At 42.0% G+C, this 27974-nt stretch overlaps 1 protein-coding gene across 6 annotated transcripts in view; it reads right to left on the bottom strand.

Moving 5' to 3' along the window:
• grin1b (glutamate receptor, ionotropic, N-methyl D-aspartate 1b) overlaps positions 1-22623 on the bottom strand; it is a 64341-nt gene extending 41718 nt beyond the window's left edge. For 3 of the 6 annotated variants that reach the window (XM_035998833.1, XM_035998837.1, XM_031302155.2), the window contains exons 1-4: positions 21956-22623; positions 17028-17284; positions 12519-12653; positions 10247-10423 (exon numbers count right to left, since the gene is read on the bottom strand). In XM_035998833.1, the coding sequence (XP_035854726.1) occupies positions 10247-10423; positions 12519-12653; positions 17028-17284; position 21956 (570 nt within the window). In that variant the 5' untranslated portion in view covers positions 21957-22623. The remainder of the gene's footprint in view (positions 1-10246; positions 10424-12518; positions 12654-17027; positions 17285-21955) is intronic. The other 3 variants (XM_035998839.1, XM_035998844.1, XM_031302157.2) reach the window with 1 other exon arrangement.
• Between the last annotated feature and the right edge of the window lie 5351 nt (positions 22624-27974).

Raw genomic sequence — 27974 nt, 5'->3', positions numbered from 1 at the left:
ACATGTACAGTATATCAGTTGAAGCTGTATGAAATCCCTCATCCACCGACAATAGCTGATAAAATCTGACATTTCAGCTAAATCATCAGCAGCTAATTGACAATCTGTTTAAGTCTGTTTTCTGACATGAAAGAAGTGTTTCAAAATGTGCAATTGACAGTAAACCTGCAGAGTTTTACCATTGTAAACTGAAAATTGAGGAGACGCGGAGATTATCTAAGGATCAATTATTTCCATTGCATGGTACGGCTCGATTAGCTCTTTTTTGGTTTTCCATTAGCAAAAGTTGTCAGTAGTACCTGTTACTTTATTTGGTATCACCTTGGCTAGGTTCCAAGTGAGATGAGTTCAGCTAAGAACCCCACCTACATTGAGGGGGATACTATCTGCAGTGGAAACTGAAATATAGAAAACCAAAAAAATACCAAAAGCAAGTCGAGCCGAGCCGGACCATAAAGCATACTGTAAGTAGCCAAGTCTATATCCTCGACGCTCCACTCCCAGAATTGCTCCGGTGCCGCAGGAAATTCCGTTGGATGCATGTCTTTTCGCCAATGTCCATTTCCTTCCGCTTTCTTTGTGTTGGAATTCGGTGGATTTATGAGGACTATACTATGGTTAACTGCTCCTCAGATCTCTGCAGGGTAAATCCAGATCAAAGATCCAATCTAAGTTTTCTCTCACACGACTAAAACAACTTTGAACGTATACGTTCCACCAAAACAAGTTCCTTCCTGAGGCTATTTTGCAGCGGCTCCGTGCGGAGCTTAGTGCCGCCCATGATGATTGTGATTGGTTAAAGAAATGCCAATACCAGAGCACCTTATCCTTCATGCTGTGTGGACTAGCCAGACCTTCCTCCGCAGCATGTGAGGATGGTTCGGCAAAGCGAGACTATAAGTAGCCTAACATTGATGTCTTTTGTTTCTCCTTCTGTTGTTTTAGAACCACACACACGTATTATAGTATATCAATAATAGTGCCTTTGCATCTGTATCTATATTTTAGTTTACAATAAAACCACCCAAAGATAAGAGATATCCCTGAGCTCCATTACTGGACTGATTGAGACAAATACATGAAATGCAAAAACACATTATGTCCAAAAACAACAGGCTGTAGTAGAAGATGTGTTGAGATGTAAGTCAGCAGAGTCTCGGTTAGTGAACAGCTGCTGCCTTAGTCTCAGTAAAGTTTGTTTTATCTTTACTCTGAAAAGTCCTCTGATGTTAAGTTGGTGTGGCGGCACAGCGTCCCATTAGTCCTCAAACCCAATCCGCTCCAAATGTTAATCTCATTAAATTTACATCCTGACGCAAAGTCCCTGAACCACACACACACACACACACACACACACACACACACACACACACGCAACCTTTATACAGCTTTTTAATTCCTGTCTGTTTCAGGCTGAACCTGTTAACGTGTGAAGGTTTTGGAGGTCACACAGTTAGCACGTTGTTGTTATGTTACATAACCCATTTCTTCCATAAAGCCGTGCCTGTTGATGCCGCCACAGCAAAAAACACAGAAGAACAGTAGTTACTGGTTAAGGCTCGATTATACTCCAGAACAGACGCGTACATGGACAGCTGCGGACCCCAGGGCGCATAGTTTCTAATATCTCCAGGACTGCTTTTTATCATTTATCACACTGTCTTTGCATTTTTTTGAATTAGGTTTTAATAAAAGTGCTTGTGACATCTCACATGTAGCTTACAACTGAACATTTAGCCCACTTTGTAGAAAATACCAAGATATATATTCTGTATCGCCATTCAGCCGAAAAACATCAAGATATGATTTTTGGTCCATACCACCCAGCCCTAAAATAAATGTGTGTTAAGTCACTATCTATTGCCGAATGAGGTAACACAATAGCGATTGTGCCAATGGTCCACTGATGAAGGTGTCTGCAACTAGATATTGCCGCCTAACAATCGTTATAAGCTGCTTGTACAATCGACCTATACGGCCGTTTTTTGATGAGGACGGTCTGTTATCGCTATAGGCGCTCTGCCAAAGAGAACGAAGCGGAGATCTTCGACATTGTAACTTCAAGCAACATGAAGGCTTTTAATGTGAAACATCTGTGCAGGATGTGTTGAGTTTCATTATTAGTCACTTAACACAAAATGTGCTGTGGAAATGAACATGATGCAGATACAATTTAGATAGATAGATAGATAAATAGATAGATAGATAGATAGATAGATAGATAGATAGATAGATAGATAGATAGATAGATAGATATACAGTATATGTTAGTTACCTGCCTACATGTGTTCCTGCTGACCTTTACTTTGAAACTGTCTTTTATCTGAGCGTTTACAGTTTATGGTGCACGGTGAGTTTGCAGAGACACAGTGAATCTTTGATTCTCCATACAGCGTGTAACTGTACAGCAGCCTCTGTGATATTCATCATTATTACATTATGATGTTTAATTCAGAAACATTGCAGTTCAGTTCACCTACTTTAACTAATGTGCTGTAATATTCATGTTTCTCCTCCAACATGCATGAGTCTCACTAAGGCTCCTCAGTGAGACATTTTTAACTAATCTGGACTCTTTTTACTGTTTTATTGTGCTTCGAAGTCCCTGTGGAATCAAACTTTAAACTGTTTCCCTGCATAGATTTCAAACATCTTTCATTCAGTTTCAACACAAATATTTACATTCATAAAACTGTCCTCAGCATGGTGCTCTAAAATGTGTCATTTGTGTTTACAAATGAACAGAATAGGAAGTTAAATTAATTACATCATGTTGGAGAGATTCAAAGATATAACAATGACATGCAACATGCAAAATTCATAATATTTGTGTGTCTCTGTCCTAAATACAATTTTAAAATATTCTTTAATAAATAATATTCTTTACGTAAATATACTTTAAGTATATTTTGATAGTGATACTTTTGTACTTTTACTTGAATGGGGCTGTACTGGACATTCAGAACGATAGTTACGTATTGTATTCCAGATTCTATGAGTATAGGCGTAGCCCTGTAAGGGCTGTCGCTATTGGGTTAATCCCTTCACGCATGCGCAGTCGTGAAGATTTTCTTTCCCACCCTAGCGCTCAGCGCGGGCCTCAACTCCCAACAGCATTTTCTTCAGCCAATGTCAGTGGGGCAGGTGGCCCGAACCTTAGAGGGCTACGCCTATACTCATAGAATCTGGAGTTACAATATGTAACTATCATTCTATTTCGTATAGGCTTTGCCCTCTAAGGGCTGTCGATATTGGGTTAGGGCGAAGCTGATGTAGTCAATGCCACCTGCGACACAGGGTCCACAAGCAGAACATAGACTAACTCCTCATTTGATACATTGACAAGTCATTGTGCCTTGGGAGTGTTCCCTGTATGCACGAACAGCTGCTGTGTGTCTGATGTCTGCCGTGTGTAAAACGTACAGTGATAACGCGCGCACCGGACACAGTCGGTGAAAAGCCTCCTCCGCGTTGTTGCCATGAGGCAGAGGAAAAAAACCCTCGAGGGAAAACACCCTCGACCGAAATGAGCTTGTTAAAACTTTTGGCGTGAATGAAGGGTTTGGCTGTAAAGTGGCTGCGCTCCCGTCCTCTAATGGAGAGGCAGGACGGTGAAACCGACAGTGCGCATAAATCACTCACCCTCTTAGCTGTCGTCAGGGCGAGGAGAAGCGCTGTTTTCAGTGACAACATCCTGAGAGATGCTTGTGCCAGAGGCTCGAAAGGGGGTTTCCCCAGAGCTCGGAGCACCAGCGCTAAGTCCCATTGGGGTGTGAGAGACCGCACAGCGGGCTTCTGTCGCCTGACCCCCTTCAAAAAACGTTTCACCAGGGGGTGCGCAAAAACTGACTTCTCTCCATAGCCTTTGTGGCAGGATGAAATGGCCACCGCGTAGGCTTTGACTGTAGACAGAGCCAAATCATTATCCACTGTTGAGATCTCTGTTTGAGATCAGTTCAATTCTTACTTTCCTCGGTCCCAACACCACTAATGTTTGGAGATAAGTTAAAACGAGGGGCAGAGGGCACGATGTCGGCTTATCACCGGGGGGTGGGATATCTCGCCATTCAGCTGTGACGGCAGTTGCCAAGGGGACCCCGCCAGTAGCTGAATCAGAGTCGGGAACCAGGATACGCTCGTGCGCTCTGGTGCCACCAAAATGACCGACAGGTTCTCCTCCTGGATGCGTTCCAGGAGGCGAGGGATCAGAGGGTACAGGGGAAAAGCGTACAGGAGGGCTCTGGGCAAGGGTTGGTGAGAGAAGGCATCGACACGCGTCTGTGTACCTTACCGGCTGGTAAGGGTCTTAAGGGAGGTAAGGGAGGAGGCGTCTCTCTGCCTCCTCGGCCGCTTGATGCATATGGGACCTGGCCGTTTGTAGGCGGGGCCCAAATAGCCCATCGGGGGCTATGGGGCCATCCAGGAGCTCACGTTGGACTTCCGCGGGTAACTGAGACATGTGGAGCCAGATATTGCGCTAGGCCACAGTCTGCCACGCCATTATCCGAGATAACGCCACCGTGGATGCCGTCGTCAGGGTGAGGACGACGGTCATAGCCTTGCCAATATAGCTCCGGGGGAAGCGCCCCCGGTGTGGTGGCCACAACGATTCCGCTCCTGTAATACACAGTATTTGCGGACGTAGTTGAGGCCCGCGCTGAGCGCTAGGGCGGGAAAGAAAATCTTCACAACTGGGCATGCTCGAAGTGATTAACCCAATAGTGACAGCCCTTAGAGGGCGAAGCCTATACGAAATAGAACATTCATATAGCAGCAAACAAATATTTGCTATGTAAAGATATAGTGGAGTAACGGCATCCTGAGCAGAGAGGAAGTGAAACTCCCTCTGTGTGTGTGTTGTAATCCGAGCTTTTCTGTTCTTCGGTCCAGCCGCAATGCATGTTAGTGCATGTGGCCATGAAAAAATTTAGATATTTCACGTATTGGGGAACAGTCTGTGAGAGCCTTGTGGAGGCAATTCCAGCTTGTTGTTATCTTCAGTGTTTCGAGTGGAGCCCCTTTAAGCAATATTTTGAATGCAGGTCTTTTACTTGTAACAGAATATTTCTACAATACAATATGGTATTACTGCTTTTACTAAAGTTATCTTCAGATCAAGGCCTCCACCACTGAGTATAAATACTGTCATACATACATTTTCTCTGTTGATGGACTTATTGATTAAATCATATTTTACTACTGACCACTTTGTTCTGTGTTTTACTGAGACTTCCGACTCCTGATATATCACAGAGGGAATAAAAGTGATCTGTCTGTCTGTCTGTCTGTCTCTCTGTCTGACTAGAGGACAGACAGACAGACAGACAGACAGACAGACAGACAGACAAATGGTTTAACAGTGAGGCAGGTCGACAGCTGTGACAGAAGCAGCTGAGATGTGTTTGCCCAACTCCAACTCCTTCAGTGTCGAGGAGATGAGAAACCAGACAACAGACGGAGGTGAAGAATTGAAAGATGACGTGGACGGACAGACAGATCAACATATTCTCACTCCCATCGCGTAAAATATGGACGCTTGGTCAGGTGCCTTTGCCGTTGTTATTGACGCTAAAAGTCTCCTTTAGCGTCATATCTAAACGCGCTTTATCTAAACGCGCTTGGTCGGGACTATTGGCGTCACTTTTAAAAGGTTGTGGGTGGGCTTACCTTTCCATGACACGTGGGAAGAACGGGACGGTTGGGTTTAGTAAAAGAAGAAAGCGACGGTTGGGTTTAGGAAATGTGACACGCGGGACATGATCCCCGGTCTCCTGTGTGAAAGTCCTGTGTTGTTTGACCCATCCACCACCCCAACCAACCTCCCTATGTGAACTTTCATACTACTCGCTATCGGTGTCGCTCTTACTGCTACGTCATCTTCAAACCCCGTGTAGCTGCTGCTCTCCCTGGTGCATTCTACAAATATGCTGAAGGGCGCTTTTTGCGTCGCTTCTGACGCTGACAGCCACTGCCTAAAATGTCCGTATTTTACGAGTTCGGAGTAAGAACGGTTTGGACAGATACATGGAAAGAGAGACACACAGAGAGAGACAGAACTGAAGAAAAAAAGTACATTCATTTTTAATGTTAAAACATGAAAAAAAAAGAAGAAAATCAACTAAAACTCCACCAAGACGGCACAAAAAATATTTAAATAACAGAAAAGGTTTTTAGAAATTAAATTATTTCCAAAATACGATAAAAAAAATCAAGGGACACAAAAAGTTTTTTAAAAGCTGAAGTTCACAAGAAAACAGTAAAAATTTTCAGAAATTCAGAAAGAAAGAGGCCTCTATTGAACATCTACATGCACATTGGTGTATTCAGGAGGTTATATAGGAAGTTTATATATATATACAAATATCTGTGAAGTTTTAGCAGTGTTTGATTTTATGTGGACATCTCAGCCTCTGTCACTTGTCAGATTACAGTTTCTGACTAAAAAACATTCTTGGTGGAGATATAAAAAAAAAAAGAATAAAGAAAACAGAGAGTGATGAAAGAGAAGCTGCTTTGGAGCATCTAGCTAAAAGAATATAAAAGCCAGGACGATAATGGAGGAATTAAGGAGGGATGAAGGAGGGATGATGGAGGAATGAAGGAGGGAGGATGGAGGGAGGATGGAGGGATGAAGGAAGGATGATGAGAGATGATGAGAGATGATGATGGATGATGGATGGATGATGAAGAGATGATGGAGGGAGGATGGAGGGATGATGGAGGGATATACAGAGAGCAGTTTCAGTTCTATAAATGTGTTGATCAGATAATCTAACAAACCCCAGAGCCAATTTTTTTTTTTTTCAGTTATCAGTGTTTTGAGGACATATTTAGAGAAACGTGTACACATTCACAGACTGAGATACAGTTTCACGAACACATTTACAAATAGTAACTACAATACAGGCCTAATACTTTAGTAATGTCTTTAAAGTCCTTCCCCAGACACGTTTGAAAGTATGTAAAAATACTCTGCTATGGTTAATATTTTGTTTAACATGATTATTCCACATAGAAAGTCTCTAAAAAGGGACTGGATGCACATCTACTCTCTCCCTTATTGAGAAATTCTGGATCTGGCCTCGAGCCCCGCCCACCACCACTGCTCGTGCTATGTTGACCGGTGAAAGAGTATCAAGAGCATCAAGATGGCTAGAAACATTGAAGAGATTCAGCCATACTTGTTTGAGCCTAACGGCAGGTTCAGACAGGAGGCGGAAGAGTCATGAAGCGCCGCAAAATTTTGCCCACTTCCTTTCGGGCTGCGGGAAGCGCCGCGGCCGAGAACTCCATAGCCAGCTCGCCATCTGCAGCGATAGTTTTCGGCGTCCTGTCTTAACGTCAGTCAGACGCAAAATCAGATGACCAGTCTGTTGTGCACCAAAATCGGCGACAAGCAGGCGTATCACAATCCTAAGTGTAGTCAGAATCTTTTGTTTTTTTATGTTGTTTTGTTAGCTTATTAACTTGTAACTGCCAGTGGCTGACACAGGGTTAGTTGTTGTGAAACATACAATAATATTTGCTAGTTCCGATTGTCAAATCTCTGCCATCATTTTAAGAAAAAGTGAAACCTAACTTGCAAACTACCGATATGTAGCTACACCTAGCTTCTCCTCTGTTACCCTACAGTCACATTAGCTACAAAAGAGGCCTGGGCGTGCCTAGCCTACTCCTGGTTGCTTGTCAACAGTATACAGAAATTCTACCTTCAAGCACGTCTTAAAAGTCACTTCAGAGGTATTGTTAAGTCACAAGAACGATGTTTTTGGATTTAAAAGCATTTATTTCTCGATAGAAGTAACAAAATATATGAAATAAAATGCCAAACATATCAGATATATACAGAAATACGATGTCCTGAAGCGTTTCCGCCATCTTGAATGATTTTCTTCGACTCGAGCAACCAACATGCATACGTCACGCTGCCCTCACCCTGCCTCACTCCGATTGGCAGTCGCTTAGCATTTGTATAAAACAGACTTCTTGTCTATTTCGGCCCCGCCTTGCTCATGGCAGCGGCAAGCTTGTCGCTTGTCGCTGGCAAACGGCCACTCCCATTGAAAATGAATGGCAGCCTGTCGCTTTGTCGCTGCCTCTTGTAGCTAATGTGACTGTAGGGTTAGCTCTTGTTTCGCTGTAGCGTTATGCTAATGATATGCTAATAGACGAGGTTGGTTCTTTAGGTATGTGACGTATGAAACCCTGGCTGTCTGAATCCGTGTTTTTTTGAATGTCTTTGGTTTACTGCAGATCCAATGCGTAAATTTGAAAAACACCCTATGGACATGTTATCAAGGTTAACAAAGTTTTGGAGTCTTTAAAAAAACATCCTATCAAAATGAGTTCAGGCAGCAGCACTTTATGTCAGCAGGCCAGCCTGTCTGAATGGAGCTTCATATACATCATCTTTATCATGGGGCACTCTATAGAGCTTTCCCACTTAAACTCTTCATCACCTGTGTGTGTGTGTATGTGTGTGTGTGTGTGTGTGTGTTGTGTGTGTGTGTGTGTGTGTGTGTGTGTGTGTGTGTGTGTGTGTGTGTGTGCGTGTGCGTGTGCGGTCTTTAGTACTTTGCCAGGTGTTTATATGTCTACGGACTGATTTTGTCACCGTGATTGCGTCACAACTGTGCAAGATGCATTGACGGAACTTTACAGGTGTCTTGTGGTCATTTTCTGCAAAGTTCCTAATGAGACTGTCTCTCGGTTATCCTAGAAGTTCCTATCACTTTTATCAATATTGATATATTTGTCTGGTTTCTTTGATCACAGCAGAAATAATAGAGATGCATTCGACCTGATGAAACTTTATGGTACATTTTTATCATACATGTTCTGACAATACATATTATTTCCTGCTCTGGTTAATTAAATTAAAAACCACATCTCATACATATACATATATTATATTGCATATTATGTAAACACCTGTATGTGTGCTTTATTCATTATTTGGTTGAATCTAGTTTTACATTGTTTGTTGCATGTTTGTTAACTTTGCTGTATATGTCATGTTCTTGACTTTATAAAATATATGTTTATTTTGTGATCATAAGTAAAGTTTTTTTTATTCAACTAAAGCATCTCCTGAGGGGAACCCTGTTGAGGTAACAGCAGGTGTTTCCATCTGCTGCTGCTGACGGATTATAATCTGTCCTGCAGTTCGCAGTCACTTCTCAATAAAATCATGTCTGTCAGTCGACACCTGAACTTTAAATCAGCTACTAAACTGAACAAACCTGTTTCAGTTATTTAGAAACAAGAGACATCTCTATGCCTAGTGCTTCCTCAGACATTCACTCATATTCCACAAGACACTCTCGGGACTTTATCTTCCGTATTGACGGACTTCCTTTATAGGGATAGTTTGGATCATTTGAGGAGGGGTTGTATGCCAATGTATAAGCTACAGTAGATTGGCGGTCAGCTCGCCCCCAGTTTGGAGAAGCAGGCAGGAGTACCGACACGGAGGCTAAGCAATGTACTGCTGGACTGGGGGCAGCAGCTAAACTGTATTTTAGCCACCTACAAAAATCAATATCAGTTAAGTGTACGCTATGTGTAACATTTTTTACCGCTTTACCATGCTGTCAGACAGCCCTTTCCGACAGGGAACTGAAGCCGTTATCTATGCCACCAGACTCATTTGACAAAAACAGTAATTTTCCTTTACACAACATGGGAGTTGCTGGTCTACTTCTGCCTCTATCAGTTAGTTTGTTTGTGTTATTGTGTGACTTTGGTGTTTAAAAAGGTTTGGAAACTAACAATATGAAATGACTTTATCAAACAAAAACAACAAACACATCAAAGGTTTTCCATCTCGATTGGTTTTTATAACCAAACATAAATTGTACATAACTTTTTGAAATTGGTGAATGTTTCATAATAAAGCTCTGTGTCGTGCAGTTTCATGGCTCCACATTTTAAAAGAGATGAAAGTTTAAAGAAGTGAAACTGCAGTCTGACGATGAAGGGGTGAACTGATGAGACCACACACATGCGCACACGCGCAAGCTCGCACACACACACACACACACACACACACACACACACATACACACACAGCAGCTCATTGTCATGCAGTGATCAACACCCACACACACACCTGGATTAGAACGTAGCACATACACATTGTTACATAAACAAACATGAAGGTCAGCACACGCGTGTCCTCACACTGACTGAATGTGCTGTGTATGGATACTGTGTACGTATGTATATATGTGTGTATATAGCTAACCTTGGTCTCTCGCTCCTCCAGTAGCGTCTCCAGTCTCTTCTGAGCGGCTCGTCCTTCGTGGTCGTCGCTGACGATGAGGATGATGTGGTTCCACCTGAACTCTCTCATAAGGTCGAACCAGACATGAGCCTGGTGGGAGTACGGAGGCACTGTCCTCAGGAACGACAAGTGGATGCTCTGAGGAAGAGGAGGAAGAGAGTGTTAGTCCTGATATCAAAGCACTTAACTGTAAACCGTGAACTGTGACAAACGATGGGTGGAAGCTCAGTGTTCAGCCCAGAAACCAGCCGATTGTTGAAAGGAAACTGGTGTTAAACAGACAGACGTGTCGACTGTATGTTGGACAGACTGAAAGGCTATATAAAACTATCTGCATGTGCAGAATCACACAAGAGAAGACAGGGAATGTTAGGAATGTTTGTAATTTGACTGAACTGACCCTTTAACCATTTCATCTCTATAGGAAATCTCAGTAGAGCGATCAGCTGCTACTGCTGCTGGTGCTTAAATAAAACACACCCTCGCTTCACCTGACTGATAAACATTTAAATATTTCATTACTATTCTAAATCTTATGGAACAAACTGAAGAGTAAATGCGTTGTTCATATTCTGGGATATTCTGATGACACTTATTTCATCAATATTGTAAAAAGTGAGAGAGACTCTGAGTGGTTTCCAGTTCAGTCACACATCTGAAAGAGTCTCTGAACTGGGACAAACTGGACTAAATATTCTACAACCTGCACTTAATGGAGCCTGAAGGCAACACAGGAGAGTCTCGCCATATATGTACAACTGAACTCTGTTACACAAACACCATATAAGCTAATACTTTGTATTCTTTATTCTATCTATTAAACAATATCAAAATCAAATGTTCATTTTATTACAAAATACTAAAACAGAAATAAGTGAGATCTGATTCACATGATCAGAATATTCTATAAAAATGAGTCCAGACTGTAAATATGTTGAAGAACAAGAAGCTGTTTCATAAGGAAATGTTCAAATGGACGACAGCCTTAAAGGATGATTCTGCTGTTATTCTATATTTCTGTTATTGTCATTAAATCTCATGTTCAGACTCAATCCATCAACGTGTTAGTCCGTCTCTCAATACTGTCTGACTTCCTGTCTGTGGCTCCAAGCTCCAAGCCCATAGGTTCCTACTAAAGACGTAAATCTTTAAAATCACAAATATATGGTTTCATCAGTAATTTCCTACAGCAGCTGGTCACTGCAGTTTTTATCAAACAAACAGGAGGAAATAGTGACTTTCTTTACGCTAATTAGTTTAGAGACTTGTATTTATTTTGACAAGCTGTTGTGTTACGAGGACTATCTCACATTCACACACATTACATTTTTTGTCAAGCTTCACATTGATTTACATTTAAAATTGTATTCATGGCTACATTCATAATATTTGGGGTTAAGCACTGAAAAATGACCTGCCGCAACCAACGCCTGTTACTATAGTAACTCCTATCTGCATGCCTAAGGCGAACAAGGAGAGGGAGGGAGAGTTGCTGTGCTGCTGCCAGAGGAGCCGCTGACTGAGTTTACTCTGAGTAGCAAGTCGCTGAAAGGGTCTGAAAATTCCCAAAGTTGGCAACTGTTAGTGTTTGTGTGTGTGTGTGTGTGTGTGTGTGTGTGTGTGTGTGTGTGTGTGTGTGTGTGTGTGTGTGTGTGTGTGTGTGTGTGTGTGTGTGTGTGTGGATAGCTACGTTTGCCACAAGATTCAGTGGTTGTACAAGCCATAATTCATATTGATATTAAGTACTTTGGCAGTGAAAAAAAGACCTGAGGCTATAGCCCAACAGCCAGGCCCTAAACACCCCCCTGTTGTGCCTGCCCAGTGCTCTCCTCTCTGCTACTTTTGTACTATTTTAAATTAAACAATCGATAGTGGACTATGGTGGGTGCCATCCCGCCGGGCCTTATCTGTTTCACTGACAGATGAGTCTACTCTGGTGCATCTGTGTTTGCCATGATGGACAATAAAAACTCAACTGAACTGATTAAGTAGAAGGAGGTTTAGGGGCGTAAAGAAATGATTGTAAATCATACAGGTTAGTTGGATTCACAGGTACACCTGAATGTCATCATAGGAAAATACAGAGGAAATATGACAAGACACAGGAGAAAGCCCTGATGAACACCACCCTAAAGAAACATTTGCAAATAAACAGGTTATTAATTTGAAAACTATGAACATCGTTCTGTGAGACTCAGGAAGCTACAGATGTAAGAACAGTAAATCAGGTTACCTTGTCAGAGTAGATGGACATGCGTGTCGTCAGGCCGACCACTGGGATACGGTAGAAACCAGCGGTGTAGGAGACGGGTGTCGGGGTAAGGTGGTCATTGGACTGAGAAGGGTGACTGACCAGGATCGCATACACCTGCAAAAGGAGAAGAAGAAAAAGAAGAAGAAGAAGACATGAGGGTTTGTTTCCAAACTGTCTTATCGTCTCAAACTTCCGGTTATATTTTATCTTAAATTAAATAAGAATATGTAGTAGTGAAATGTAACTAAGTACATTTAGTTACCACTGTATTTAAGTATACGTGAGTTTACATTTCTACTCTGCATGTATGTGACAGCTTTAGTTACTTTTCAAATTTAGATTTTACATACTAAACATATGAAAAGTGTATACAATCTGATGTTTAGTTGCCAATTAAACCCCAACATTTTACTTTATAAGTACAGCTAAAACCGTTAGTCCATTAATCAATTAGTCAATTGAAATAAATACATGTGAAACTATTGTGATCATGTAAAACATTTCCTGGTTATCATTTTATTAATATTAATAATTGTAATGTAATAATAGTAAAAATGTTGAGGTTTGAACTTGATGGTTGGACAAAACAAACATTGTAAAGGTGTCACTTTGGGATCTGGGTAATTGTGACATAATTTCTCAGTATTTTCAATATTTTTTACAAACCAAACAATCAATCAATTATGGAGAAAATAATCCGCAGATTACAGTTATCCATAATAACAATACTCATTAGTTAATACATCAAAATGAGATCCACCTCAACCAACTACAACAGTAAAATCCTGCTTTCACATTAATGCACAATAAGTAATAATAATAACAGTAATAATAATATAATATATAATAGTACAACACATTTTATACTTTTAATACTTTACCATCATTTTATTATTCCTTCAGCTGAAGAAACCTTTTTATAATATTTGATTAAAGAAACTAAAATCAGTCAAGTTCTAATCCCCATAAATTATTAAATTATAAGTTTCAAGTTCTTTATTTGTCATTTACACAACAAATACAGAGAAGCAGTCTTTGATCTCAGGCTCCACCAACAATGCTCATTAAATATGTTAACAAAGGAAAAAAACACAAGTAAAAATAAGAATCTGAAACATAAAATAGTGCAGAAGTTAAAATATAGGGATAAAATACCTATTATAAAATATCAAAAAATATAATATACAGTAGGTTACCAGTCAAAAGTTTGTGGTAGATAGTAAATGCAAACTGAATAAACTGCTGTAATGTCGCATATTTTGGATTCATTAATGTACCAGACTGAAATGTGAAATAATTTCTACATCAGACATGTAGAGAAGCAGCCTGCAGAGTGTGTGTGTGTGTGTGTGTGTGTGTGTGTGTGTGTGTGTGTGTGTGTGTGTGTGTGTGTGTGTGTGTGTGTGTGTGTGTGTGATCTTGTTTAACTATATTCGTGGGGTCCAAAAACCGGGAATACAGTATACTTGTGGGGTCCTGACAGCTTTGTGGGGCCAATGCTGGACCCCACAACTTTAAAGGGCTGTTTGAGGGTTAAAACTTGGTTTTAGGATTAGGGTTAGAATTAGGTTATGGTTAGGGTTAGGGTAAGGGTAAGGGTTAAGGTTAGGCATTTAGTTGTGATGGTTAAGGTTAGGGTAAGGGGCTAGGGAATGCATTATGTTAATGATGGGTCCCCACAAAGATAGTGCCACGCACTTGTGTGTGTGTGTGTGTGTGTGTGTGTGTGTGTGTGTGTGTGTGTGTGTGTGTGTGTGTGTGTGTGTGTGTGTGTGTGTGTGTGTGTGTTGCTTTCTTTATAATCCGTCCATCTCTCCTCTGGGAGGATGGATGGATTATATCTCCGTTTCTGCAGAGAGAGAGGATGTTAATCTCTCTCCACGTCCATCTCTCTCTGTCTCTTTCTGGTTCTCTCTCTCTAACTGTCTCTCTCTCTGATTCTCTCTCTCTCTCTCTCTCTCTCTCTCTCTCTACAACAAAGCGTCTGTCCGGCACGTCAACGCCATGTTGGCCTCATTTCTTCTCCAAAGGAAACACTGTACTAAAGGATGTTGAATGTGAAAACATCTTTTCTCAGCTCGGCTTTCTGTTTCTGCGTTCGTTTGTATTAAGGATTCATACTTTTCCAGAGAAATCAAATCCCGGAACAGAAGCCCACTATTCTGGGAATCCAGTGAAATGTCCTTGTTTTTTAAAATTTAACTTCAGCTACAGACAAAGGGCATTGGTCATATTTCAAACAACACTAAATGCAACAAGGAGAAATATGCATAAACCTATGGATTTCCAAACCTGACAACTTTATTGTATTATTTGGTAATATTTATTATTAAAGGCAAAGAACACCATTCATGGAGTGCAGAACACACATACACACACACACACAGACACACACACTTGCATCTTAATTGTTCAATCTTTTGAAGTATTTCAACGTTGTGTTTTGTTAAAATGGTCGAGCCTACAATAGATGAATTTGGATGGCAAAAAGGAAGTTACCATTGTGCTGCTGAGTTTTGCATCCATGCCCACTCGAGAATTGCCTCCACACAGGAGGACGTAAAGGACTTGCGAATTTAGTGACACATATGTTTTTCTCATTATATTTCATGTGAAACAGGAAATAGTTTGGATGTATTCCCGGGAAACCCAGATTAACACAGATCCCGGATTAAACCCTAGTTTGTACCAAAAATATGAATATTTCTGTTGTAATGTCCCGACTTTATCTTTAGTTTATCGTTAAATTCCTCAAAAAAACAACACAACTTGCTAATACAAATACACCACCTGATAATTGAATTATATTATGTGTGTAAAATGACTGTTTACCTCCATTATTAATTCCAATTCCAGGGTTTAGGCTACTTTGTCGTTCTTGTTATTGTTGTTAAGCTCCTGTCAATGAAACTCAACACTTCCTACAAAAATAAAAGTCTCCCAGTGGCTCAAGGAGCATAAATCCTCTCTTTACTGGCAGGCTTTTAATGTGAAATGTCTACTTCTGCCAGGTGAGACATGGTAACTCCACCTCCCTTAATGTTTCAGGCCTTCATTGCTATTATTTGAGACTAATAATTAATGAGTAATTGTCTGTTAATCGATTGTCTCAGCTTAAAGGGTAACTACTGGGTTTTTTTTTTCAATCTGGCCCCATTTCCCCATGCATTTCTGTCTAATTTCTGAATTTGGTCCAGTATTGAGCGAGATCGCAATGACGAGCTGGCGCGAACCAAGCTACAATGTAACCTGATGGGGCAATTGTGGAGCCTAGCTTTTTGTCCAATAAGTGATTTTTTTTTTGCTCCTGAGAGTCCTGACAGGCTCAGATTGTTACTAAAAGTGTCTGACAACATTATCGATCTCAAGACGTGACTTGTTGTCCGAAGACAGCGGTGTGGAGAGTGAAACACGAGACGAGAAAAAGGCGTTCAGGTAGTCTGTTGTCACGGAGTAGGCTACAGAAGTTATAGGCTCCTGTTATCTAAAAGATTTTAAATGTAAAAAAAGCTCTAACTGCCTCCCCGAGTTGGTCCAAAAAGTGCTTTGGAAAACACCGAAGCATGCGCGAGACGTAATGCGTCTCCATAACAGCAGGCTAATCTGTATTGTCGGCCAAAAAATTTAAACCGGCAGCTGATTGGACGAACGTGTTCCGTGGGTCTGGCTGCTCCCAGATTTGATAACGGCAGCTCGTTCAGAATACGATCTCATATTTTACAAAGATAGTTCACCGAAACGTGTTTCTAAAAACATTTTAAGCGAGAAATAGGCCATGCAGTTGCTGAATCTGTCTTCATTTAAGATCGACAAAGGTCAGTTTAAAAGATTTTCGTCAGATTTTGAGAGGCGTTAGTGAGGCTCATCCCACTCGTCATTTCCAGGTTAGCGCTCCACCAATCAGATAGGCCATTGAGTCCGACTGCCTGCCTTCCGACTCAACATGTCGAATCGGCCCAAATGAAGGCCGACGGCTCCTCAGACTGACGACGACACAGAACACACCGAACAGACTCGAGTCACTGACCTCGCCAGACTGTCCGACGGCCGATAATCGGGTTGGTGTGTCAGCGCCTTAACTTGACCAAACTTTGTGACACCACCGACCGTTTCTGTAGTTTAACAACTGCAACCGAGTGAGACGACTTATCTCTAGATGATCTCACATTTCAGGACACACATCATCCTCCAGCAGTTAGATGTGATTCGTATCTGATCAATCATTTAAACTGATTACATCAGTAGTTTTGAATCAGTTCAACATTTATTTGTTTGAGAGTAAGATGAGAAGATTGATACCTCTCTCAAGCCTCTACGATTGATTCTATACCAAGAGGATTTCACTGAATATTAAATTGTTCCTTCAAGTGATGTTAACAAAAATGAATGTTCCCTTTTAATGTTTCCCTTTAACTTTAAATATAAACATGAAACCAGGTTAAAGATGAGCTGAGGAGTCAGGTGACAGGATGAGCAGAGCGCCCTCACCTGGTTGGAGATGAGGTCCTCGCAGACGGACAGAGCCATCTGGATGGCGTTGGGTTTGTGTGTGACGGAGATGGCGTTCATCTTGAACTTCTCTTTACCGTACAGAGTGTTGGCCTGGCTCACCGCCTCCTTAAACACCTGCTCGTAGCGTTTATGACTCAGCACTGCACCGATGTTTACCAGCCGGGGCTCGCAACCACCGCGAGCAACCGAACAGCACTGCAGCACGGTGAGGAGGAGCATGCCACGCAGCTCCACTGAGGAGGAGAATGAGGAGGAGAGGAAGGTTAGAACAGACTCTGCAGTCATGTTAGCAGCTCTGTGAGGCTGCACAGACACAGCGGTGCTTTGAGCTAAATGCTAACATCAGCATGCTAACAATGCTAACATGCTTGTGTTGGACAGAAACAAAAACACAATTTTCACCAAGGAGATAAGGCTTAATGTCACATTTGAAAGTAAATGTAAACGGTGGGCCCTATCTTGCACCCAGCACACGCAGCGCAAAGCCCGATGCAGTGTATTTGCTAGTTTAAGACCGACGCAATTTTAAATTTCCCGTCCAGCGGCCATGTCGTTTAAATAGCAAATGCACCTGCGCCCATCTTTGCGCCCATGGGCATGCTGGTCTTACAGGGAGGTGTGTTCAGGTGCATTTTTGGCGTATTGCTATCTTGAGGCAGCGGGAAGTGATCACGCCATTGACCAACAAAAACCTGGTCTAAAGTCAATAGCGCAGCATTTCATTGTTATTTTAACAGCAAATTAGTAAAATGCGCCTAGGCTCGTGCACAGCACGCGCACACTATGCTTGTTACACACACACAGGGAAGCGCAGCAGCATACAAACATGCAAATGATTACAAATCAAATATTACGGTGCAAATCCACCATCGTAATAGCAATGCTCCAAGGTACAAACGTGCCTGGCTTTCAAAGGGAATGGGAGATAACACTCTGATTGGTTTATTGCATGTTACGGCCAAAACACATGAATTAATGAAGACACTAAGTACAACCCTTTTGAACCATGCGCCCGGCGCACAGACCCTTTTTGCCGCCATCAAACTAGCAAAAGTGGATTTGGACACGCCCTAAACGCACCTGCGCCATTCACTTCACGGCGTGCACTTAGATCGTTAAAATAGGGCCCGGCGTGTTTTTTTTAACTTTACAGAACAAACAGAACTACATCATATTCTGTGTCACATCCTTAACCGAAAGTGAAGTAATGTAACAAGTGCTTTTAACCCAAACCGTGATCTTCTTTCTAAACTTAACCAAGTAGTTTTGTTGCAAAAAACCTACTGTTACCATTATCACAACGTTAACAACACGTTTAAAACTGCGACCGTTACGTTTAGATATGAGGACAGAGAAATGCTCCTCTGGATCGTAATTCCTGCCAACGCTAAGGGCGCTAATTTCTGAAACGTTTAATGGCAGGGTTTCACACCTAAGCATGTTTGTGCACCGTCTAAGCGTATGAACGTAAAAACAACGTTGGAGAAAATCTGGACAACGAACAGACTAACAGGACGGGCGTCCGCTCGTTGTCTTCCGCACGTGCCGCATAATCACACACACCCACACACACACACACACACACACACCCCACACACACACACACACACACACACACACACAAACACACACACACACACACACACACCCCACACACACACACACACACACACACACACACACACACACACACACACACCCCACACACACACACACACACACACACACAAACACACACACACACACACACACACACACATCCCACACACACACACACACACACACACACACACACACCCAGGTAGCAAGTGTGCGGTAACGAGAGAAAGACAGAAGAAAAGAGAGAAGGAGGTGTGTGTGTGTGTGTGTGTGTCAGTGAGTATGAAGTTTGCAGTAATGCTATAGCTGTGAACGTAGCAGTGCATACTGTGTACAGTTTCTGTCAGTGAATAACTGTTACAAACATGGGGCTACACCTCCTCAAGACCTAAGCCAAGTTCCCATGGCTTGCTTGCTACCTGCTGCTTAAGGTGAAGGGGGTTAGCTACAGAGCTAACTGTGGCAACTTCTGCACAGACTCACTAACTTAAGGTGGGCTGACCTTTAAGGTGGACCAGCTTTTCTCATTATACTGTAAGCTGCTCCTCCAAGTTTTGCTTTAGTGAATCGACAACAACAACCCACCATATATAAATTGCCTTGCCTAAGCTTTATGCAAAGAAACTGCGCAATTATGTAATTAATATGCAAATATGCATATGGCGCCATTTGTGCCTAAGCACTCTAAAAACCCAGGGAAAACCTGTCTGGGTTGTATTAGAGGGTAGGAATAAACATCCCCTCTGAATCTCTAAGGAGGAGAATCAGACAGGGGTTTAATAAAAGAGGCTCAAAACAGCTCGCATCAGCCCATCCTCACCCAGAAAACGACCATATGGGTTGATTATGCAAGCAGCTCATAATGACCCACAATTGTTTCTTGTTAGGCGATGACCTCTCTTGGCTGTAGTAATTATCGCAAGAGCAAACAAGATATTTACATAAATTCAATGATAGCTGCAAACTTATAAAGCAAAATTTGCTCATCCAGCATCTAGATTCTTGGGTGACGTCAGACAAACATCCAAAACGTATGGATCCATGTATGACGATTATTCATAATAAAGTTTGAGGGCCATGGTAATTACTGGCGTTTCCCGGGAGAAACAACAAAACGGGAGGGCGCCGGGAGATGTCCTTTAAAATACGGGAGAAACCCAGGATAAACGGGAGTGTTGACAGATATGCCCCAAAGTGTATTAACAGCTGTATTAGTCTGATGATCTCTTGTCTACTGACTGTGTGTAAACCAGTTTACTATGACAGAGGAGCCTCAATAAAACTGGATGTTGACCATTGATATATGTATATTAAAAAAACCTGGATACAGCATTCGAGGCAGAGCCCCGTTCATTCCAATGAGAGTTGCTCAGTGGCGCATGATCAATTTCTGCATCTGCGCTGCGCACTCATAGGCGTCGATTTCGATGGGGACGGTGGGTACACGTACCTACCAGATTTCGTCATGAGTCATTTTGTACCCACCACTTTTTTTGAAAACCTCGAGCTCAATTTAGTTAAAAAAAAAAGTCCATAACACATATAATTCTTGAGCGACAGATGCCAAAAAATCCACAACAATCTCTATCCCCACAGGGCCAGCACCGACACAGCCACTCTGCTGCTGCGCTGGCTGCACGCTTCTCTGTTCACAACACTTAACACTTAACGTGGTTTAATGTACCTAAACAACAATCAATGATAACCAAATTTCTCATGGCCATATCTTGTAATGAACACTTAAGCCTGTCAAAAGAACTAAACCAAACTCCAACGATTATATATATCTCACATTAGAGTCTTCTTCATTTGCGCCTATGGTGAGGAAAAAGCTTGTACCTAAACAATGATCAATGATTAAATACTCTCTCATATTGCTCCTCATAACCACTGAAAACTGTCAAAAAAATCGAACCAGAAATGTGGTGATGATTGGTCGTTGTTTAGGTACATTAAACCACATTAAGCTTTTTCACGTTATGACTTTTAAACCCCATGAGAACCGTGGGGAGTCAACCCACAGCCGCTCCGCTGCCCTGCTGAAAATGTGAAACAGAAACGCTTAATGTCAGATAACGTCCATAATAATTGGACTTTGGGTTCGATTTTTTTCGACTGTTTTTAGTGGTTATGAGGAGCAATATGAGAGAGAAATTTGGTAATCATTGATCATTGTTTACGTACATTAAACCACGTTTTTATTCATTAGTAAGCTACAGGACAGCGTCTTTCAAAACATGACCTGTGCGAACGAGAAAAAAACCCAGCACTTCTGGAAATGTACTTCTTTAATAGTGCAGATTTATAATAGGCTTTCCAAATGTTATTGGACCGAATGGATCAAATTCTGATAGTGAAATTAGTCATTTTATGGTGGTTGCTCGAAAAAACATTTCCACTGATTCAAAGACGTCTCTTTCACCATAAATCTATGGGGGAAAAGTATTTTGGGCCCATGGCATCATGTGATGGACACGGAGGTTGTAATTCCACTGCTTGGCCGCTATGTCTAATTGGCTTCAAAACCCGGCCCACTTCCTGGGGGCCCGATGGTGACACACAGCTCATAAGCTACGATAGCTTCCTCCATTTTGGACTCTCTGTCCAATCTGAAGTCAGCAAACCACCAAAGTTGAACTTGACATGAAATATTCACCTACAAGTGAATCCTTGTAAATGTCAAATGTTTTAAAAATTAACACACCTGTCCATCATTTTGCGAGTGACAGCAAAGTAAGGCCACGCCCACCAATAACATACTTTTACTTGTGGATCACTGATTGGTTCTTTAACAAACTTTATTCCCTCAGTATTCTGACTTTAATCTTAGTATATGAGGAAATCCAAACTCATGTAACTTATCAGAGTTATGATGTTTACATTTTTATTTCTCACTTAAACAGTTAATGTCAGAACTCAGTTTTCCATTTCCTTTAATGTATCTTGCTGAAGATTATATAACTATTATTTATATCTCTAATTTAAACAGAATGTAATCTACAAATAGCAGAGGAAGAATAAAATCGTTGGCAAGATGTTCAAAAGAGGATGAATTCACATAAAATGGCCAAATTCTGAACGTTTGAGGAAAAGTATACAGTCATGCAGACGATGTCATGCATTTATTTATTTATTTATTTTTTACACAAAAACGTGTCGAGTTGTATTAAAAAGGAGAGGTGATGTCGAGGGACTGAATATTAATCAATGAATGAATGAATAAATTAGGCTATGTTAAATTAATGACAGAAAAAAAAAAAACAGATCAGATATAGGTTAAATAAATGTAATAAATTGTGACTTACTGTTTACAGCCGTTTCTGGCTCGGTTTCTCCTGCAGGTTTTTCAAATTAAAAACCGATAATTGTTTCGCCTCTCGGGTCAGAATTCCGTTACAAAACTGCGTCGTTCAGTCGGTCTCCTGTTGATTTCACCGTCTGTGATTTATTTAAATCACGGTGATCCCTCCCAGCGTTCCCAGTATCAGCCCGGTACCGTCAGCTTTTCCTCCTCCGGTTCTGTCCGGTGACTCGGGTCTATCAGGTTAAAGGTGTTCGTTTTTAATTAGGTTAATAAATCAAATGTTGAACCGTTGAAAATCTCCGGTGACGTTTTATTTTCGTTCCGTGCCCTCACCGTTTCACACCGAAGGTGTAGGTGAAAATCCTCATTTCTTCTTTGATGGATTAAATGTTTTTCATTCACAGTTTAAACGACAAACCCGGTTGACATTGTTGATAACCGTCTCGCGCCTCGTCCTGTTGATTCACCGTGTCGTTTCATTCAACAGGGGGAAAAAAACAACAACAACAACATTTAAATATTTGTCTTTTCTTTTCTAATGAATTCATCAGTTCATATTTTAAATGTTGTCTCCGGTAGTCGGTGTCTGTTGATGCTCGCGGACTTTCAGATGACCTGAAGCTCGCGAGCCCCCGGTCCGTCCTTGGATCCTGACGCTCGCTCCCGCGCGCTCACAGACTAAGGGGAGCGCGTGTACGAGCTTCTCTGGTGTTGGTTGAATTAATGAAGCGAGAAGTGCTCGTCCCCGCGCGCTCACAAACATACCTCCACACATAACATTTACTAAATCAGAATCAGAATAGGATTGATCCCCTCAGGGAAATTATTTAGTTGCAGTTGCTCACAGTCAAATTCAAGGTAAAATAAGAGTAAGAAAACAGTCAGTAAGTGTAATGCGAGGCTTGGACCCAAATATGCAGAGTAGAGGAATTTTATTAAACAAAAGACGTACAACATAAGGTGTCCTGAGGAAGGCAGGCACAAACAAAGATAGGCCTACACCAAAATCCAAAAACCACTAGAAAAACCCAGAAGACACGAAAGGGAAAAAATTACCAGGGAGATGCGACGCAGGGGATGACACAACACGGTCTCCCGGCAGTTCCTGAAATGGTCACATTATTTTTAATCTATTGATTCGTGTACACGGACACGTTAATCTCATTTATTTCGTGGTGGTCAGCACGTAATGGGAAGCATCTATACGGTTGGGTTTAGGAAAAGAAGAACGGGGAAAGTTAACATCACGCGCCGGGACACGATCCGCGGTCTCTGGGGGACGCGGGTCAACAACGGGACGGGCGGTTGAGTTTAGGAAAAGAACAACGGGGAAAGTTAACTTTTAACAATTTTATTTATAGTATCAAATCATAACAAGAGTTATCTCGAGACACTTTACAGATAGGTCTAGACCACACTCATTTACAAAGCCCCAACAATTACAGTGGTTCCCTCAAGAGCAAGCATTAGCAGTAGCTATTGTGACAGTGGCAAAGAAAAACTCCCTTTTAGGAAGAAACCTCAGACAGACCCACTCTTGGTAGGCGGTGTCTGACGGCACCAGTTGGGGGTGTGATGAACAGTGGCAATAACAGTCATAATAAAGATAATGGGACAGTGACTACAATGGTGGTCGTAGTAGTTCATGTCATAGTAGGGCACAGCAGGGCATTATGGGGTGTAGTGTGGCACAGCAGAACATGGGTAGACGCGGCAGGACGCAGCAGGACACAGCCGGACACTGCGGGGAATCGCAGAGCGTAGCAGGGTGTAGCAGGTCCACAGCGACAGCTGCACCCAAGACCCAGGTCTTGGTGCCACCCTAATCCAAGGCGATATTCTGGGTGAAGAAGAAACATAGGGACTCCGGGGAGTAAACTCCCCAGAGATAGGTTAGTAAGAGGCATTTCTGGGACAAGGATGCACACAACAGGAAACAAATGAAATGACGGAATAAATAGCAGGTCATTGTGTCATTGGAAGGAACGAACTTCCCCAGCAGTCTAGAGTTATAATAGCATAACTAGGAGAGGCAGGCTAAAGAGAGGAGCCGGATCAGGCTTGAACTCTCCCCTGCCGGATCGGGCTGTATGGCCTGCCTCCCTCTACTCTCACTATATTATTGATTATATGATAGGTAGATCAGATGACTATGAGGAGAAGCAGAGAGAAGCAGGGGTGCTGTGTCTGCAGCTATACACCCTGCCCCGCTGGTCTAGGCGTACGCTGCAACTCCTCACTCCCTAACTATAAGCTTAAACTATGAGCAGGCTCTGGAACCGGGAAATGAGGGCAGCAGGGCTCAGGAACTGGGGGCTGAGGGCAGCAGCAAACCCCTCTAGCAGCCGGCAGCGAAGGTGGAACCCCTATGGCGGCTGAGCAGGACCAACCCCTGTCTCCAGTGTTCTGTCGGCGGCCTGGCTGACTCCTGCTCCTGTTACCTTGCTGCCGAACCCTGGCCCAGCTGACCCATCTCCTGACTCCGGTCCGGCTGACCCGCCTCTGGCCCCCGTCCCCAATGTCCAGTCGGCAGCCCAGCAGACTCCTGCTCTTGTTGCCTGTCCCTGTTCCAGTTATAAGAAGAGCCACACGTAAGGCTGCCTCCTTTAGCTCTCTACTGGAGGCTCTTCTGATGTCCCCATAAAAACTAAATCATAAAGTTCATCCTCAAAAACTTCGGATGCAAGGCTTGGACCCAAAAATGTAGAGTAGAGGAATTTTCAGTCCTTCCAGAAAAATGTGTTTTTTTTGTTATTGTTGCGGGCAAAAATCCTTGATTATGTGGCACGTTTTCTTAAAAAAAATGCAATGGAATATGCGGGATATTTATGCAATTTTATGCATGAAATTGTGGGAACTTGCAAAAACTGCGGTTTCATCATGGCTTCATTGCGGGGTTTGCAGCTTTTCGATGATGTTCACGTCGCGTAATTACGTCACTTCATAACGTTCCCATGGCAACAGGGGAAAATGGCTGCTCTTGTGTGAACTAAACACAACATTTTTCAACTTTCTGCTAAGATATATGTGACTTTTTTGCAACGAAAATGCGGGGATTATGAAATCATGCAAGCCCCGCATATTTTGCGCGGAAATCGGCAATTTATGCGGCGAAAGTGCGCCATATTTGAAAAAATGCGGCCCCCGCATAAATATGCGGACTTTGTCTGATTATGCATTGAATTATGCGATCGCATAATCGCGTTTTTCTAGAGGGACTGAATTTTAATAAACAAAAGACTTACAACATAAGGCCGGTTACACACTGGATGCGCCGCGCGAGCGTGTCAGCCGCGTGGCGTGTCCGTTTATATTTTGGCTCCCATGTTAACAGGTTAGAGCTTACACACTGCCTGCGTGAGACGTGTGCCTGCTAGAAATAGAACCGACACGCCTATTTTTCACGTGAGACGCAAGCGTGTTGGAAGCGTTTCTAGGCAAAATAGAATAGGAAAATATGTTTATATGTCATTTAGACACGAATGCATATTAATAAATGACATATTGATGTTTGGAAGTCTCTAGGTTTTGACATCAATGTAGATATAAATGTAATAAAAAATTTCAGAGAAAATATTTTCAAATATTGCACCTGTCATACAGAACGAAACATTCTGTAACATATTTTGCAGTCAATAGCCTACTGCCGACGTTGTCTTGCTTTAATCAAATCAGTAGGCTATATATTTATGTTTAACAACTCTCTCCCCATACGTCGAACAAGCCTATATATAAAAGGTAGGATAGGCTACAATAACAACATAGTGTGTGTTCTGAGTGACGGTCCAACATCAGATAGGCTATATAGGCTCTTTACAGCTACACAAAGTTGTCATAAACAGACAGCCCGCTTACCCATTTTTCAGAGTTTGAATCTGTCGGCGCCATGTCCCAAGATCAGCCCTCCCTGTACCTAGCAGCAGGAGCAGCGCCACATCAGACACGCTTCTGGAGTGTAGGACACAGAAAAATCCACGCAGCCGCCACGCTTCTGAGACGCAACAGAAACGCCACGCTCGCGCAACGCATCCAGTGTGTACTGGCCTAAGGTGTCCTGAGGAAGGCAGGCAGGCACAAACAAAGATAAACCAAAATCCAAAAACCACTAGAAAAACCCAGAAGTCACGAAAGGGAAAAAAACTACCAGGAAGAAACGACACAGGGGATGACAGGGAGGGAAGACGATGTACCGACAAAAGACAAAGACAGCACAGAAACTAAATACACAAGGTAACGAGGGTGAAACAAAGGACAGGTGACACGAGGGTTCAAGAACAGGTGAAACACATCAGGGCGGGGCAGACAATCAGAAAGGCGGGAAAACACAAGGCAGGAAGTAAAACAAGACATGACAAGGGAGAAACAGAGACTACAAAATAAAACAGGAAACTGAAGCATAAACATACACAAGGATGAAAACAAGGTAACACGCAACAGAGAACACAAGAGACAGTAAACAACAAGGAACTGGGGAATAAATTAACACAATAAACAGGAAAAACTACAACAGACAACCACAACCATAATAACAACATAGCTACAGTAATAAATAAATAAAAACGTTAAGTACAAGTAAGTGAGATTAGGTTACAAGTAAGATTAGGTTAAAAAGATTGTTTCAAATGAATTGTACAAATTCTATTGTAGTGCAGTGTCAACATAAAGTACAGTGTCAACATAATAAATAATAAATACATTATATCAGTTGTGGAGTTTTCAATCATTTGTTCTTCACCAGCAGATGGAGTTTGTCCAGGGACTTCTTGTTTATAAGATATGATAGAACTGTATCTACCCTGAGGGAAATTGTTGTGCAGCAGTTGCTGCACAAATTAGAAAGATTGCAAATAAACAAATGATGTACAATGAAGATTCTCAGTAAGGTACATAAACCAAATGTACACAGTGTCAGAAAGTAAACAGTTGATTTAAAAGATTCAAAGTTCATTCTTGATCTTTGATATACAGCAAAAACAATCTCACAATCAAATGTGTCAATTTAGTATATTTAGTCATTAAACGTCAATAAATGTATATCTATCCATCCATCTTTAATCACTTGTGTGTGGTCGGGTTGTGAGGCAGCAGTTCCAGCAGGGGACCCAAAACTTTTCTTTCCCGAGCCACATTAACCAGCTCTGACTGGGGGATCCCGAGGCGTTCCCAGGCCAGGGTGGAGATATAATCGCTCCACCTAGTCCTGGGTCTTCCCCGAGGCCTCCTCCCAGCTGGACGTGCCTGGAACACCTCCCTAGGGAGGCACCCAGGGGGCACCCTACCAAATGCCCGAACTACCTCAGCTGACTCCTTTTAACGCAAAGAAGCAGCTGATGACTGAGCTTCTCACCCTATCTCTAAGGGAGATGCCAGCCACCCTCCTGAAAAAAAACATTTTGGCCGTTTGTACCCACAATCTAGTTTTTTTGGTCATGAAAGTCAAATATATTGTCACAACTAAATTAAATCAAGTCAAATGAATATAATTTGTGTTAGAAATCCCTTGAAACTTTATTACATATGAAATGTGTTTTTTGTGTTAGAAATCGCTTGAAACTTTATTACATGTGAAATGTGTTTTACGTCTTACATATGAAATTGTTGTTTTCACATGTAAAATAGCCTATGCAAAAATCAGACATGTCTTTACTGTCAATAAGGGGCGGACGCTGAAATGGTCAGATAAAATCAAGAACAGCAAGAGACTCGGTTGTTGATGACCAAATTATGAACAGCTTTGTGACCGGTGTAGCCTAATGCGCGGTGTCATGTCCTGTCTGCTGCACCCTCAAACCAGGAGCCACCCCTCGTCTTAACAAAATGGGGTATTTCCAGTAAGTGAGAACGGACAGTCTCCTGTTGAGTGCTACACGTGTGAAAGAGAAACTCCAGACTGTGTCAGTACCTGATTCCTCAGACATTGTCCGGAGTATATTTCACATGGGCTTTTGTTGAAGGGATATACAGTACATACTGTAACTATGTGAAATTAACTCCTGCATATTTAGGCTATTTCTCTGTGT

The sequence above is a fragment of the Sander lucioperca genome, chromosome 2 (genome assembly GCF_008315115.2).
Source record: "Sander lucioperca isolate FBNREF2018 chromosome 2, SLUC_FBN_1.2, whole genome shotgun sequence".
NCBI classification, from domain to species: Eukaryota; Metazoa; Chordata; class Actinopteri; order Perciformes; family Percidae; genus Sander; species Sander lucioperca.
The sequence above is the reverse complement of the archived record's forward strand: the minus strand, read 5'-3'. Positions and strand labels throughout refer to the sequence as shown.